This window comes from Mesocricetus auratus, unplaced genomic scaffold (genome assembly GCF_017639785.1).
Source record: "Mesocricetus auratus isolate SY011 unplaced genomic scaffold, BCM_Maur_2.0 Super-Scaffold_100030, whole genome shotgun sequence".
Taxonomy (NCBI): domain Eukaryota; kingdom Metazoa; phylum Chordata; class Mammalia; order Rodentia; family Cricetidae; genus Mesocricetus; species Mesocricetus auratus.
Window position 1 is genome coordinate 17,736,252 of NW_024429211.1, and position 16,104 is coordinate 17,752,355.

Genomic DNA, 16,104 nt, shown 5'->3' on the forward strand with positions numbered 1-16,104 from the left:
AAACTATTTCATGTGTAAGATAGACATAAAACAGAACTACTCCCCTCGATTCCTTCACACCCCTGACACATGGTTACACACATGTATTTTTTTTTTAAGACAGGGTTGAGTAGTCCTTGAACTTGCTACGTAGTTAAAGAAAGACCTTGAGCTTCTCTTTCGCCTCCATCCCCTCAGGTGCTCATGTAACAGGGCACCTCCATGCCTGGGGTGGCACTTGGGATTGAATCTAGGGTCTCTGGTCTTTCCTGCTCTGCGTATAGGCCTCCACTTTTCTCATTTTTCTAGTCCTAAATTACTCCAAAGCACGAAAGATCCTGGCTTCTTTGTCTGTCAGGCCTTTTATGTAAATTACAACCAACCGGCAGAAACAACTTCATACTCAAACCTTTTCTTCAGCTCTGCCATGCCTAACACATGGGGTGGGCCTGGATTTCTTACTTGGGCATACAAAACCTTTTACAATAGAATTAAAGCCACGTTTCTAAGCTAGGTATGGTAGCTCATGTGTGTAACTATGACACTCAAGAGGCAGAGAGACACTACAAGTTTGAGGCCACCTCGGCTACATACTGAGTTCCAGATTAGCCTCAGCTATATAGTAAGACCATTTCAAACAGAACAATTCGCCCCAACCCCACCCATCCTTTACGGACTCTATATCCAGTCTCCAATTTTAACATATTTTCATTGTTCCCTAGCAGTTGGGAGCCTTTCAAACCTTCAGCATGCTCCTCCCTAGAACAAATGACTTCCTTTATAAAGTTTTAATCCCCAAGGCTTAACTGGAGTGCTATAGGTTTTACTTTGCAGCTCAGATTGGCCTGGGACTCTGGAGCCTCCTGTTTCCACTTTGATTGCTGGGATTACAGAAATATTCTATCATGTACGGCAAAAATATTTTTAATTTCCTAAATTTGTCTGTTGTTCCTCCAGCTCTTTTATGTGTATCATTTCATCTTTTTTTTTTTTAATTTCTTTGAGACACTCTCACTATGTAGCCCTAGCTGTCTGGAACTCTTGATGTAGACTAGGCTGGCCCTGAACTTAGAGCTCACCTGCTTCTGCCTCCAGAGCACTGGGATCAAAGCCTGCACCACCACACCCATTGCTATGTCATTTCCTCTTAACACTCCAGGTTTGCTTATGCCTGTCTTTCCCAACACACATCTTTCTCATTTCAAACTTTTTTCCTTTCTTGTTTTACAGCTACTCCTGAATAACCATGTTAGTAACATGGCTGAAAAGTACTCTGTAAAGGTGTAAAATGGCGAGGTCTCTCTTCTATTTACCAGCTCAGAGCCTACACTTACTAGTGTGATGACTGAGGCAAGGTGACACAGTACTTTAATCTCCGCACTCAGGAGGCAGAGGCAGGTGGATCTCTGAGTTCAAGGATGGCCAGGTCTACAGAGTGCATTCCAGGACAGCGATGGATGGCTGCACCACTTTAATTCCAGCACTCTGGAGGCTGGACAGGTCTATATGGTGAATTCCAGAATGACCTGGACTACACAGTAAGACCTTGCCTCAAAGAAAAAAACAAAAACAAAACTAAGCTCTCTCAGAACAAGAAACCACCGCAGTGTCCAGTTAAAGGAGCACAGCACCTGTGGAGGTTTTGCTTTTATACAGTGTTTAATACGGAGGTGACCACGGGGAACAAAATGAGGCATGAACTTTGTCACACTTAGGCTTTTCTGTGACTCTGCAGTAATTACCATCTTGTTAAGATAGCAGCACTCAAGACACCAAGAAGAGCAGGTATGAGAAACTTCCTTTATTTCTTCTAAACAGGTGAAAATAAGCAATTCTTATATTTCTCACTTGTAAGATTTTTAAACTCTTAAAAATGCAATTTCTTTTCAAAGCACATGCCATCTTTAAAAAAATTCTCAGCAATATACATTTGCACCCAAGAAATACATGCAGCATCATTGTCACCTGACGACATCCTGTACTAACCCACTGACTCCCACAGATGTGCCTTTTACTTGGGGACTCGAGAGCACAGGCTTCAGTGCAACACTTATTTCTGTAGGACCAATGGTGTCTTCTGACAGCTGTTTCCTGATGACTGAGCTATAGCCTCCCTTGGCCTTATGTAAAGTACTCTCTTTAACGTGCTGATGTAAGGGACAAATAGAACTCAGTAATATTTGAGGATCCTGATGGGGGGATGGAGGAGGGATACTTAGGGCTACCCTGTGCATAAACTTAAGAGAAAAAATTTACCCAGAAAACAAAACAAAACACAAAAATACCTTCAGATTTTTATCAATGCACCCTTTAAGTTTTTTTTAATTATTTTTTCTTTTAATTTTTGAAAGCAGCTTAATGTGAATCAAAAGCAGTTTCTGAGTAACTGCTGTAAACAGTCTTAAATACATATACATGTACACATACACATACATATATATTTGCAACTTTGCTCATTTTGGTTTTGCCTTAGTTTCTACCTCCCCAGAGTTAGGTGAATCCGTCCCTTCTTTCGGTTCTTATGTGCAAGTACAATAGCATCAGCTCTGGGAGTCGGCATGTAGCAGATGTTTCCCTGGTGTGAGCATCTGCTTGTCTTCAGCCAGGTTTCCAGAGTCACTGCAGGTCAGTTTTTTTCAACCCACAAAACTTGTGAGCACCACGAATGCTTCACGTCTTCTTCATCAGACGCCGAGATTGCCAGGAGTGCAGCTTGTTGTAGGCTGTCTGCAGCATTTCTTCTATGTGACTTACCAGCTGAAAGTCACAGGAGACACTGAAGTGAGCATAGTCAGGAAGCTTTCCAGCACATCTGTCAACTGGGTGCTGTACAAGCCCTTAGCAAAGGCGCAACCACACACTGTGTATGCAGAAGACAGCTGGCAGGCGTAGTGAGGGTCTGGGCAGTCAACTGCTCTGTCTGGGCCATGATGCCAACTGACCATTAACCAGCACCAAGATGTGCAAACTCTCGCTGCACTCTAGGCTTGCTTCTTTCATGCAATGAGAGTCAAATCAAGCTATCTTTAGACTTACACACTGGTCAGCTAAAGAAAAGAGGCCAGATTCAATCTTCAGCAATTGCTGCCTTTAGAGTCCCATTTTACAGGGAAGGAGGGTGTGCCATTATCTCTGTCTGGAAAAATGTAACAATTCTCTTTTTGGCTTCACAGGTAGCAATGGCTTTACAGTACCAGTGAGATCCGTACCATAGCCTACTATATGGCTACACATGGCCTAAGAATCCTCAGCATAGCCAGAAGGTGGTGGCACACGCCTTTAATCCCAGCACTCGGGAGGCAGAGGCAGGTGGATCTCTGTGAGTTCTAGGCCAGCCTGGTCTACAGAGCGAGTTCCAGGACAGCCTCCAAAACAATACAGAGAAAACCTGTCTCGAAAAACAAAAAACAAACAAAAAAGAATCCTCAACATGGTGCTGCAAACAGAATCAACTGAGGCATCAAAGAGGGCAGAGAACCTGCTTAGTGTTCTCAGCCTGTTGTGACAGACACTCAAAGCTTACTGGGAAAAATAACAAGTGATAAACACTTTGCAAAACCCTGATCATCCTGGTTATTGAAATGCTAGATGTTATGTTTGCATATGCTATTTCTCACCCATCAGTATCTCTGAAGGAATCTCTTCAACATGTGCTCTACTTTTGCATAGAAACAATACTAAAGACCTTGTGCAAAACAACCTGCCCAATCACTGGCTTGCATTGCTGTAAAGCACCATTCAGATTCAGGGACAGGTCAGCTTCCTGTCATCAACAATTTGCCTGTCTTTCACTGGTACATTTGTGAATGCTACTCAGGTCTTCAAAAATTAAAAGCAGATTTTTAGGAGTATACACTTAGTAAATCTATCAAGGAAAAATAGGAAGGGCTTGGTGGGTAAAGGGACTTAGAGTCAAGCCCAACAAATCGAGTTTGATTTCTAGATCCCACTTAGTCTGGAGAGACCTGACGCTGCAAGCTGTCTTCTGAGTGTGGCATATATATATCTGTTCTGCCTCAGCACACTATATAAAGTAAAAACAAAGAACATTGGGATGATTCTTTTTCCTTCCCCTTCATTTTTGAGACAGGGTTTCTCTGTGTAGCCCTGGTTGTCCTGGAACTTTGTAGACCAGTCTGGCCTTCAAACTCACAGAGATCCAGCTGCCTCTGCCTCCCAAGTGCTGGGATTAAAGACGTGTGCTACTATCACCTGTTGGGATGATTCTTATAAATGCTGATAGAAGACACTGCTGTTCAACTGGATGTTGCACTCAGAGTATTTTCACTAAGTGGTCTCTCACTATGTAGTCCAGGCTAGTTTAGGTACATGTATTTTATATACTCTTTTGAATGCACAGCACATTTTAAAATTAAAAATAGTATACTGAGCAAAGAAAAGAACAATGTAGTCATTTATATGAAAGCAAACTTAATTTCATCATTCAATACAGAGGCAGAAAATTTGGGCTTACATTTGTGCTTAAATACTGCCTCCGAATCTTTTCTTGGAATGGGCAGAGCTTTGTAACTTGGAACCGTTCCAAATTACTCTTCATTTTCACTACCTAAAAAAGACGAGAAACAATGAATTATAGAGAAACTGCAAAGAACCTGTAGGAACCAAGACAAAAATGCTACTTTCTTTCTTGGAGGGCAACTTCTGCTCAAGAATAATGTGCATACTCCATTACTCATCAATCATCTTTAACAGTGATGCTTGTAATTCATATTCCACATATTCAGTCATGTGTATAAACATATGCAGAGAAGCAGTTCATACTATTCTAAAATTTCTCTTTACTTAATGTGAACATTTTTTATTTAGTAAATACTTGTTTCAATCTCTGTGTAACAAACAGCTGTGGCTGTCCTGAACTCTTTGTAGACCAGGCTGGCCTTGAACTCACAGATCTGCCTACCTCTGCCTCCTGAATGCTGGGAGTGAAGGTGTGCATCATCTCACCTGGCTTCAGAATCACTGTTTCTTACATGGTGGCACTGTAACACTCCTCTAGCTAAATATTCATACACATTTTAATTTCCTTAATGTAAATTTTATTATTTATCTCATCTCTTAAACGGTTTTTAGATAGTATTTTATGCATATGAGTGTTTTGCCTGCATGAGTGGCTGTGCACTATGTGTGCCTGGTGCCCTTGGAGGAAGGCATCTACTGGAACTGGAGTTACAGATTGTTGTGAGCCATCATGGGTGCTGGGAACCAAACTCAGATCCTCTGCAACTTCTCTATCTTCTCTCTCTCGTACAAGACAGAGTTTCTTAGTGTAGCCTTGGCTGTGCTGGGACTTGCTCTGAAGACCAGGCTGGCCTCAAACTCAGAGATCTGTCTGCCTCTGTCTCCCTCTAGTGCTGGGATTAAAGGCGTGCATATTACCATCGCCCAGCTCTTCAACTTCTCTTGAGATCCTTCTCTCAATTGCTGAGCGGTCTCTCCAGTCCCATCTTTAAGGTAAATTTTTAGATGATGAATTGTATGTAAATCAAAGAACATTTGTAATTGTGGAAAATTCTTCTCTTAGCAATTCAGCACTAGTAACCACTCTGTTTTACTTATTTAGTAAATTATTGGGTAAAAATGTTCTTTTACTGCAATTTGAATGAGTCTGAGCTACCTGGATCCACTCCTCTTTGATAAGGGATCAAACCCAGGAGGATCTTAACCATGGCTATTAAAAACTGCCACTGAGCAAGCTGTCAGCCCTCCCACTTAGGTGATGTAGGGATCAAACTTGGAGCTTCATACTTACTAAACAAGGGGATATGTTCAGCCATTTGTTTTTAATTAGTCTCCATATGCAGTTCAGAATTTTTTAAAAAAAAATATGGGGTCTCATATACTACTGGATGGCTTGAATTTCTTTTTTTTTTTTTTTAAAGATTTATTTATTCTGCATGCAACATACAACATTCTGCCTCCATGTATGCCTACAGGCCAGAAGAGGGCACCAGATTTCATTACAGATGGTTGTGAGCAACCATGTGGTTGCTGGGATTGAACTCAGGACCTTTGGAAGAACAGCCAGTGCTCTTAACCTCTGGGCCATTTCTCCAGCCCCTGGCTTGAATTTCTATGTAGATCAGGCTAAGAGTTCTGCAATTAAAGGCACGGGTCACTATTCCTAGCTGGAGCTTGGATCTTGAACTCAAGACTTTTTTTTTTGGTTTTTCGAGACAGGGTTTCTCTTATTGTTTTGGAGGTTGCCTGGAACTTGCTCTGTAGATCAGGCTGGCCTTGAACTCATAGAGATCCACCTGCCCCTGCCTCCTGAGTGCTGGGATTAAAGGCTTGCACCACCAACGCCTGGCTTGAACTCAAGATTTATCTCCTCTACCTGAACGCTGGTATTACAGATATGTATCATGCCTGGCTGTCACTTGTGTACTGACTGACTGTTGGGTCATTTGTTAGTATTTTCATTAAGTAATGATTTTTTGACAGAGTATCACAGTGTAGCTCTGACTGGTCCGGAACTCAATGCCTACCTCAGTCTCCTAAGTGCTGGGTTAAAGACATGCACCACCGTGCCGTGCCTGGCCCTTCTAATCCAATGTTGTAAGTTTCTTTTTTCCCTTTTCCTCTTTCTTGTTTTGCTGCTGAGCCCTGGGTCTCAAGCACATGCTTTACCACTAAGCACATGCTTTACCACTGAGCTTCACTTGTCCTGCCTTTTCCTAAATGTTTGCTCACAGAGCACCTTTTACAGGATAGTATTACTATGATGCAACAAATAGTTTTTGTTAATTGCCTTTTAATAGGCAACAAGGGATGCAGCTTAGTGGTAAAGCACTTGTGTAGCATGTTTGAGTCTCTGGGATTAACCCTAACAGTACAAAAACAAAACAACAAAAAACCAACCTAGTGTTGTTTGCTGTCAGTCTTTATTTTTAATTTTGATCAATAATTTTGACTTGTGCTAAGTCTCTGCTCTGCAATCACTTATGGTCTAGAGGTAGGGTATTCCAAACTATGCTCAGAGTTATGTATCTGCTTTGGTTCAGTCTCCTAATCTATGAAATGGGTATTGAGTCTAACAGGTACACTAATCTGGCACATAGTAATGCATGTTTACCTCTCAGTCATTACCACAGTAGCTGGCTGTATTTACAATAATTTCTAACCTTTTCTTCTAGGAATGGTGTATTAGCAGGAAAGCAGGACCAGAAATGCCGCAGAAGTTCTCCAACAGCCACGTATAAGTGTTTCAATTCAGACTGAATATCATTTGGCACCATCTCTGCAAAAGGAAGAAGAGGGCCCTAGAGCAACAGCTACTTCCACTCTAGGTGCTGAGCACAGAGCTCAGCAGTGTAGTGCGTGCACAGCAGCTGGTCTGGGTTGTTATCCCCAAACACATTCCCACACACTCATTTATTCTCAGCAAAATATCCCAACTCTTTACAGTGAGCCAACACAGTGCTGGGGAGGTGGCTCAGTGTGTGAAAATACTTACTGCCAAGCCTGGTGACCTGAACTCAGGACCTACATGGTAGAGAACTGACTCTTTACTTGTTCTGTGATCCCCACATGTGCCATGGCATCCAGACAACCACCCCAGCCCAATAAAGAAACACCTAATTAAAAAAAATAATAAGGCAAGGAAGCCAGCATAACCTTCCATTTCCTTGGTACTAATTTAAGCAAAGGAAGACAGGGAGAAGGGGGCCCAGTACTTACGGTTTACGGCTTGCTGTGTTCCTCCCTGCATAAGTGCTCCTCCAGGTGACAGAGCTGTGATGGTGCTACTAGCAGCACTGCTTGAGAGAACCTGAAAGAAACAATCAGGAACTGACTTAGATCCTTGTCTGATCTGTCTCAATAGTGGTTTTATTCCTACGAAAGTATGTTATGTACGGCAACCAGGATGAAACTTTTTCTTTTTCTTTTTGATGCTAGAAATGTTCTGTGCAGAAAACCCATTTGCCGCCGGGCGTTGGTGGCACACACCTTTAATTCCAGCACTTGGGAGGCAGAGGCAGGCGGATGTCTGTGAGTTGGCCAGCCTGGTCTACAAAGTGAGTTCCAGGACAGCCTCCAAAATCAGAGAAACCCTGGCTCAAAAAACCAAAAAAGAAAACCCATTTGCCTGGAATACAGTAGATTCCTTAACAGAACCTTTGAGAAAAATTGTTTTTACTACTATTTTATATGTGTGTATCTGTGCACCTGTGTGAATGAATCTGTGTGTGTGTGCGTACGTACTACTGATATCCAGAAAAGGGCATGGGATCCCTTAGCGCTGAGTTACAAGTGGCTATTGGTTCTGCGAGTCAAATGTGAATCCTTTTAAAGAAGAGCAGCATATATTACTAATCTCAGAACTACTTGACTATCTCTTTGGTCTTCATAATTTTGATTTTTTTTTTTTTGGGTTTTAGTTTTCTGTAGTTAACTAAGATCTTGGTAATATTAAATAGGTGACATCAAGATAGCTCAGTTTGGGAGCTGGAGAGATAGTTCAGAGGTTGCTCTTCCAGAGGTCCTGAGTTCAATTGCTAGCAACCATGTGATGGCTCACAGCCATCTATAATAAGATTGAGTGCCCTCTTCTAGCATACTGGCAATGCATGCACAACACTGTATTCCTAGTTAAAATAGATCTTAAGAAAAGACAAACAGCTCAGTGTGTTAAGGTGCTTGCTGGCAAGCTTGACAACCTGACTTCAATCCCCAGAACCCACATGATGAGTAGAACTGATTCTCCCAGGCTGTCCTGTGTGCTTGGAGCTGTGCAATTGTTTTGTCTCTCAGTTTCCTAATCTTTGGGTCCTGGTTTTACACAGACACATGCAATTTAACTCCTAGCACACTATAAATTTGCATGAAAATGGCCTTATGCAACCCAGTAGAGAAACAAGCGATCCATTATACAGTTCATTCCAGCTATGCTCATAACCTGAGGTAGCAGCTATAAGAATTCTGGCCTTTAAATAATAAGTCACCTACCTGAGTTAACTTGGGTGTATAAGCTTCCATTTCTTGTCTAATACTTTGAAAAGAATTAATAATGTCCTGACTTGTTGCATACTGTAGTGACTGAATTGGAGTAGGACCATGATAATACCTGGAAGTTAACACAGGAGAATAAAACAGTTTGTGAGTAAAGGTGTTTAATATTAGTCTTTCAAATATTTTAGCATCAATAAAACATTCCCTCATGGTAAAAAAATGATACTACCTTTAAAGAAATGTAAAATGTTATCAATTTCCCTTTAAAAATTTTGTTTTTGTTATTTTTAGTTATATGTATGTTATGTGGTGGTGGGCAGGTATAAGCATGTGAGTGTAGGTGCCCGTAGAGGCCAGAGGTGTTGGATCCCCTGGAGGTAGAGTGGTTGTGAGCTACCTGATGTGGGTATGGGAATCAAACTGGGGTTCTCTGTAAGAACAACATGCATTTTTCACTCAGCCATCTCTCCAGCTCTTATAATATAATTTCTATAAAAGGCAGTTAAGAAAAAAATAGCATGAAGATCCAAAATTTGAGCCTGTGAAGAGGCTTATAGGGTAAAGGAACATGCTGCTAAGCCAGACAACCTAAGCTGGGTCCAAAGTGGAAAAAGGGAAGAGGTCCCAAGCTGTTGTGACTTCCACATTTCTGTACACACACGCACACACACTAATAAGTGTAACAAAAATTAGTTCTTGGGGACTGGAGAGATGGCTCAAAGGTTAAGAGCACTGGCTGTTCTTCCAGAGGTCCTGAGTTCAATTCCCAGCAACCATGTGGTGGCTCTCAACCATTTGTAACGAGATCTGGTGCCCTCTTCTGGCATAAAGGCAGAACTGTATATCGAATAAAGCCCCTTTAAAAAATTAGTTTTCTTGGCTTTAATCACTTAGGACGCATTTCAGGCACGTATAAAATAAAAGATTCATTTTACGAACCCTGCATGTTTGTGTGTGCACCACAAGTGTGCCTGGTGTGGAAAAAGGCAGGGGTGAGTCGGATCCCTTGGAACTGGAGTGCCGGATGAGTCTTACTACCCAGGCTGGCCTTCAACTCACTGCACAGCAGACATCCTTGTGTCACTACTGCCCATCCTACTTCTTCCTCCCATTTGCTGAGGTCACAGAATCATACCCAGTTCACAAACTGTTTACCTTTGTTGTACTTTTGTTTGTTTGTTTTGGTTTTTTGAGACAGGATTTCTCTGTGTAATAGTCTTGGCTGTCCTGGAACTAACTGTGTAGACCAGGCAGGCCTCAAACTCACAGAGATCCTCCTGCCTCTGCCTCCCAGAGTGCTGGGATTAAAGGCGTGTGCCACCACCGCCCAGCTGTTTATTGTGCTTGTATGGCAACAAAGTGACTTTAGACTTGCAGAGTACATTCTGTACTGACTACTGCATAAGTGTTTCACTTCCATCAGCCAAACTGACCTGTCTGACTTCTTGAGATTCAGTGCAATCGTTTTCACGGAATTGTTGTTTCCCAAATCTTCATATTCAATGGACTCCTGTAACTTGGCCTACAATTATTGACATGGTATTTTTAATTTTGTCAGAAACTGACTAAAAACTAAAATTTCACAGAGCATGAAAAAAGAAGCCTTCCAGAAATGGCTAAGCCAGTGTTCTCACCAATAAAGAACATGAAGTACTGTTTCCTACATTCTGGTCAAATCAGGTTCCCCCCTCATCCTGGAGATAGGGTTTCTCTGTGTAGCCTTGGCTGTCCTAGAATTTGCTCTGTAGATCAGGTTGGTCTCAAACTCAGAAATCCACCTACCTCTGCCTCCTAAACACTGGAATTAAAAAAGGTATGTGCCACCACTGCCTAGCCATAGTGGGTATAACAACATCACCACCATAATAATAAAGACAATCTCTCTGCGTATCCCTAGCTATAGATCAGGTGGGTCTCAAGCTTTACGAGATTCACCTGCCTTTGTCTCCTGAGTGCTGGGATTAAAGCCATGCACCACTATACCTGGTTTAAAAAAATGTACACGAGTGATATGTAGTATATGATATAGACTTTTGATCCTCTTATCTCAGTCTGCTAAAGGCTGGGATTATTCGTGTATACTACTGTATTTGGTGCTATGAGCTCTTTTCAAAGCAATATAGACATTCTCTATATTGAAGTGGGCCATACATATTCTACTATGCCAAGTTGAAAATGTGTTTAAAACCCTGATAAAACTATCACAAAAACCAGTAACTGAGATGGCACTCATCTGTGTGTCCTTTTCCCTCTTTACAATTTTATTTGTTTGTTTGTTTTGGTGTTGGGGAATTGAACCCAGCATCCTATTAATCTTCAGTAAGCTCTTTGCCTCTAAGCTATTCCCTAGCCCCATTAATTCTAACAAAGTTATAAAGTTATGAGGTCGTGTACTGCTTGACTGGCCTCTCATTAAGTACCCTTTCTGTAAGGGGGAGAAGGGACTTAGCATGAAATGAAATAATGAGCAAGCACTTACTTTTATACACAATTCCTCATTCTCTCAAATGACTTTTTAGTGAGATGCTTTTAACCTCGAAATATCAGTTTAATGGGAGGAGCAACTAACTTTCTTTGCAAACAAAACACATGAAACTTGCTACTGTCTTTGTTGAAAAAATTTCTCCAGAAAACAGAATCACACATATACAAAATTTATATGTATATATAGGGAAGGAAAAACGGAATAAAATCTATTGGTCAAAACTGAGTCAATGGAAAGTTAGCTAGTTAAGCCTCAGTTTCATAATGTTCTACAAGTGATAGTAATGCCTCTGACATCTTGGTTAAAATCAAAACTAGCCTTAGGAAATAAGCAATATAAAGAATTTAGATACCTTATACCCAGAGAAATGCAATCCCCAAATGGCCTAACTTGATGCCCATACCCTTTTGACTGCTGGCTGAAAGCAGTCTGCATCTCCGGAATTTCCATCTATGCTGCTGGGCTCACCATTCTGTCCATTTTGTGCTTGTCTTAAAAACAAATGGAAAACAAGTTCATGTTAAAATCACTGAACTGAACACCACCACTACCACCTCACTTGGCTATCCTGAAAAGGTCAGTGACAGGTTCTACAAGTATACTTAACTGTTTCCTGAGACCAGCAGCCAGGACCATGGCACTGTGGTGGTTAAACCTTTTGATGATGGCAGCATTACTATTTTCCTTTATGGATTTGGAATTGGAAGTAGATGGCACAGAGGAAATGCCATAGCCCTGTGAGAAACAATTTAGTAAAATAAGCATCAAGATAAAATTTATTTATTATGAAACACTGGGTAGCTAGATATGGCACACACACTTAGAACCCCAGTATTGGGATATGGAAACAGGTGAAATCCTGGGGCTTGCTTGCCATTCAGCACACATCACCCAATGAGAGACCTGGCATAGACTTTAGGTCAGAGACCTCAAATAACAACCTGGCACAATTATACTATTGGTGTAATAGTGGCAGGAGTGTTATAGGGATAATTAACTTCTTTCTGATTAGATTCCAGGCCTGATCCACAGGCAGCAACTCGTACTTGATACAGAGAACCTGATCAAGAGCTGGTAGCTAGAGAGATCACAGGTCCAAAGCAGGGAACCCACTACTATTTAAACTATTTTCTCAATATCCCATGTTCACATCCATATACTGGTCTGCCAGATTCAAAGAAGCTCAAGAAAAAGAAAAAAGCAAAGTTGGTTTGATAGAGCGTACCTTTACTCCCAGAATACTAGACTCAGGAGCCAGAGGCAGGTGGATCTCTTAAGTTCAAGGCCAGCCTGGCCTACAGAGAAATCCTGTCTCTAAAAAACTCAAAAAACTTAATGAAAAAAAAAAAAGATTTTTTTGAGATTACAATATAATCACACATCTCCCTCTTCCCTTTTTACCCCTCAAAACCTCCCATATATCCCTTCTTGCTCTCTTCCAAATTCATAACCTTTCTTCATTAATCGTTCTTACATACACACATGTAGAAGCTTCTCATTGTAGTGGGTGGTGGTCATAAGGTCAAGGAGAGCCCTAAGTAGGTCATTTGTTTCACAGCCTCTAAAGCTCAGGATGGAGAATGGAGAGGCATGCTGGATACGATGGCACCATGGCACTCATTCCAGCTATTGCCAAGACCTGCATAAGATCGGGCACCAACATTCCATCACAGGAGGGGGATGAGGCCATGACTACTGACAGCTAAATGCCTCAGGGAAAAGAAGTGCCATTTTTTAAAGTAGCGTTGTCACTGATAAGCTGCCCATGCTCCAGTAAATAAACTCCTACCATGTTCATGAAAGAAACCTTGACAAAACTCAGGGGGGTCACACATATATATACAAAAGACACGAAAGTAGAAGGATTTCTTATTGGGAAGGGTTTCAGCAGGAGAGGGGGAACATCAGTGGATGTTCGAGGTGAACATGACTAAAATTCATCATACCCATGTACACAGCTGTCTAAAGAAATAGAGAATGAAAGGGGTGGATAAAAGTTGAGGAACAATAACTGAGGTTGTCCGTGTCCCTGTACACACATGTTCGAAATGAACAAACAAGAAGATGCAGATTCACCTCCTGGTTTTATTACATTTTTCAATTGTTAGTTGAGGCACGTGATCAACTTTCTAAGGTTTAACTATAGCCACCTCCAACCCTGGCAGTTATTGAAACCACCCTTTCTGTTTTCTTCACAATTTCACCTTCAAAAAAGACACTACTTTTTTCATTTGACAACTGCCAATCAATCTGCTTTTAGCAAAGTGTAGTTGCCATGAGTCGCCTACTCTTGTTCAGTGGCCTTCCTTAGCACAAGGTACAAATTCTTTGTCATTATTTGATGAATTGCCAAAAACCCTGTAAGCCAGGCCGTTAACGTTAGGAAATAAAAGAGCTATGAGAGGTGGTTCAAAATCACCACCTAAGCAAATGTTAATGCTTTTTAAAGGAAATATGGAAGAGCCAAGAACAGATTCACGAGGATCATCAATCGTTGGTTTCATTCTGCACGTGAACAATTTAAGCAGAGGGACTAGAGAGATTGTTCAGTGGTTAAGAGCTTAAGAGCACTTGCAAAGGCAAGAAGCTCAGTTCCCAGCATCCATATGGCAACTCAACTGTCTGTAACTTCAGCTCTAGGATATCTGATGTTATCTTTTGGCATTCATGGGCACCTGCATGTACATGGCATCCATTCAGACAAACAGGCAGGCAAACAGAAGGAAATATCTAAGTAGTAAATACCAATCTTACAGTTGGGTAAATGATTTGGGACCTTGGGAGTTATATGAGGGCTATATAAGATTCATTATTACATAATTAGTATTCAAAGAAAAGAGCGGGAGGCCTTGGTTCATAACCTGTAAGGGCTAATACAAATAGAGGCTGGCAGACAATCAAACAGATGTATGCTTGTTTACTAGAACAATGGAGTGAGTCCAGTGTCTGCAGAACTGCTCATAAGGAAGTTTAAAAACTATTTTTAAGAAGTGTAAGCAACTCACAGAGAACTCAGTTCTCTAAGGCATGTATGTATGTTGCATGCGTACTCACTGTGGGTTCTGGGGCTCAAACTCAGGTGGTCAGGTTTGTGAAACAAGTACTTTCCTCCACCAAGTCAACTCATTCATATTCTAAGACAATTTTAATGGCAAACAGCAGTACCAAAAAGAAAAGAAAAAGAAAAGCCCCCACCCTTTTGAAAGTATGGGAACTCAAACCCAGGGCTTGTTGCATACTGAAAAATCACATCCGACAAGTTAACAGTACCCTTTTTATTTTAGGATATTACATGTAGATAATCTAAGTTAGAGCATACTCAAAACAAACAATATTGAAAACAAAGAAAAGATCATTTTGTCTCTATTTTCACTTCTTACCTCATCTAATGGTTTATCTTCCAAAGCTGTCAAATCTAACATTGGGTTTTTCACTCCTAACGAAACCATTGTTTTTAATCCTAGAAAAAAAAATCAATGAAAACAAAGGTTCAAAGCTCATTTTTCTCAGATACATATTAAAATTTTTATCAATAGTTATAACAGTCAAGAATGGCAAGGCGAGTGTCAGGGTGCCAAGGAGAGACACTTACCCTTTTCATCTATTTTGGCACATTCTGCAAAGAGATCCTTTGATCCTGTATTTAGTCGATCCCTGTGAAAATAATGGGACTGGAAAAAACGTGTCCAGAACTCCTTTTCTGTCATGTTGTGTGGTACAGTTTCTGCATATTTCATTTTTACTGCAGGGAGAAAAAGCCCACATAAGATAGCTAATGATCACTTAAGAACCTTCCAACTTAGGAACTGGATAAAGACTAAAGGCTCTCATGACACTCATGCACTATAGGATTATAAGTATGGAATAAAATTTAACAGATTTAGGTGAGGTACCATCTATGAGTTTTAATAAACTATAGACATCCTCTACACATTGTCAAGATTTTTTTTTCGGTAGCAAACCTGGAAATCAGACCTGACTAATAAGGCAGTGTTAGTTGGTGGGAGAATAAAATTTTTAGTACTCATGGCACAAACAGCTCAGCTCTCCCAGAAGCTTCCAGTTTAGTGACCAGTGTTCAGAGGCACTTGGCCTGCCATTTATTGTTTAGGTGACCCTGGAGCAGACTGTTTTCGTTGTACCTTAGTTCCTTTTTAGAAAAATATTAACAGTATCCACTTCACAGGATATTTATGATGATTAACTGCATGCAGAAGGGGTCTTAGAATAGGAACCACTAGCCGGGCGGTGGTGGTGCACGCCTTTAATCCCTGCACTCGGGAGGCAGAGGCAGGCGGATCTCTGCGAGTTCGAGACCAGCCTGGTCTATCGAGCCAGTTCCAGGAGAGGCTCCAAAACAATACAGAGAAACCCTGTCTCGAAAAAAAAAGGAACCACTACAATCTGTGCTGGCATTCTAGAACAGTGGTTCCCAAATGAATCTCAACTGCTTTGGCAGATGCATATCAGATACTTACATTATAATTAATAACAGTAGCAAAATTATAAAGTAGCAACAAAATAATTTTATGGTTGGCAGTCAACATATGAAGAGCTAAAGGGTTGCAGCATCAAGAAAGTTGAGAACTGCCAGGCGATGGTGGCACACACCTTTAATTCCAGCACTCGGGAGGCAGAGGCAGGTGGATCTCTGTGAGTTTGAGACCAGC

At 41.2% G+C, this 16,104-nt stretch overlaps 1 protein-coding gene across 1 annotated transcript in view; it reads right to left on the bottom strand.

Moving 5' to 3' along the window:
- Nucleotides 1-1,765: 1,765 nt before the first annotated feature.
- The window catches only part of Gtf2h1 (general transcription factor IIH subunit 1), a 31,264-nt gene continuing 16,925 nt past the window's right edge, over nt 1,766-16,104 (bottom strand). The window contains exons 6-15 of the mRNA XM_040733368.1: nt 15,027-15,176; nt 14,815-14,894; nt 12,042-12,169; nt 11,838-11,925; nt 10,383-10,471; nt 8,947-9,064; nt 7,678-7,768; nt 7,122-7,237; nt 4,454-4,546; nt 1,766-2,736 (exon numbers count right to left, since the gene is read on the bottom strand). Coding sequence (XP_040589302.1) covers nt 2,650-2,736; nt 4,454-4,546; nt 7,122-7,237; nt 7,678-7,768; nt 8,947-9,064; nt 10,383-10,471; nt 11,838-11,925; nt 12,042-12,169; nt 14,815-14,894; nt 15,027-15,176 — 1,040 coding nt within the window. The 3' untranslated portion in view covers nt 1,766-2,649. The remainder of the gene's footprint in view (nt 2,737-4,453; nt 4,547-7,121; nt 7,238-7,677; nt 7,769-8,946; nt 9,065-10,382; nt 10,472-11,837; nt 11,926-12,041; nt 12,170-14,814; nt 14,895-15,026; nt 15,177-16,104) is intronic.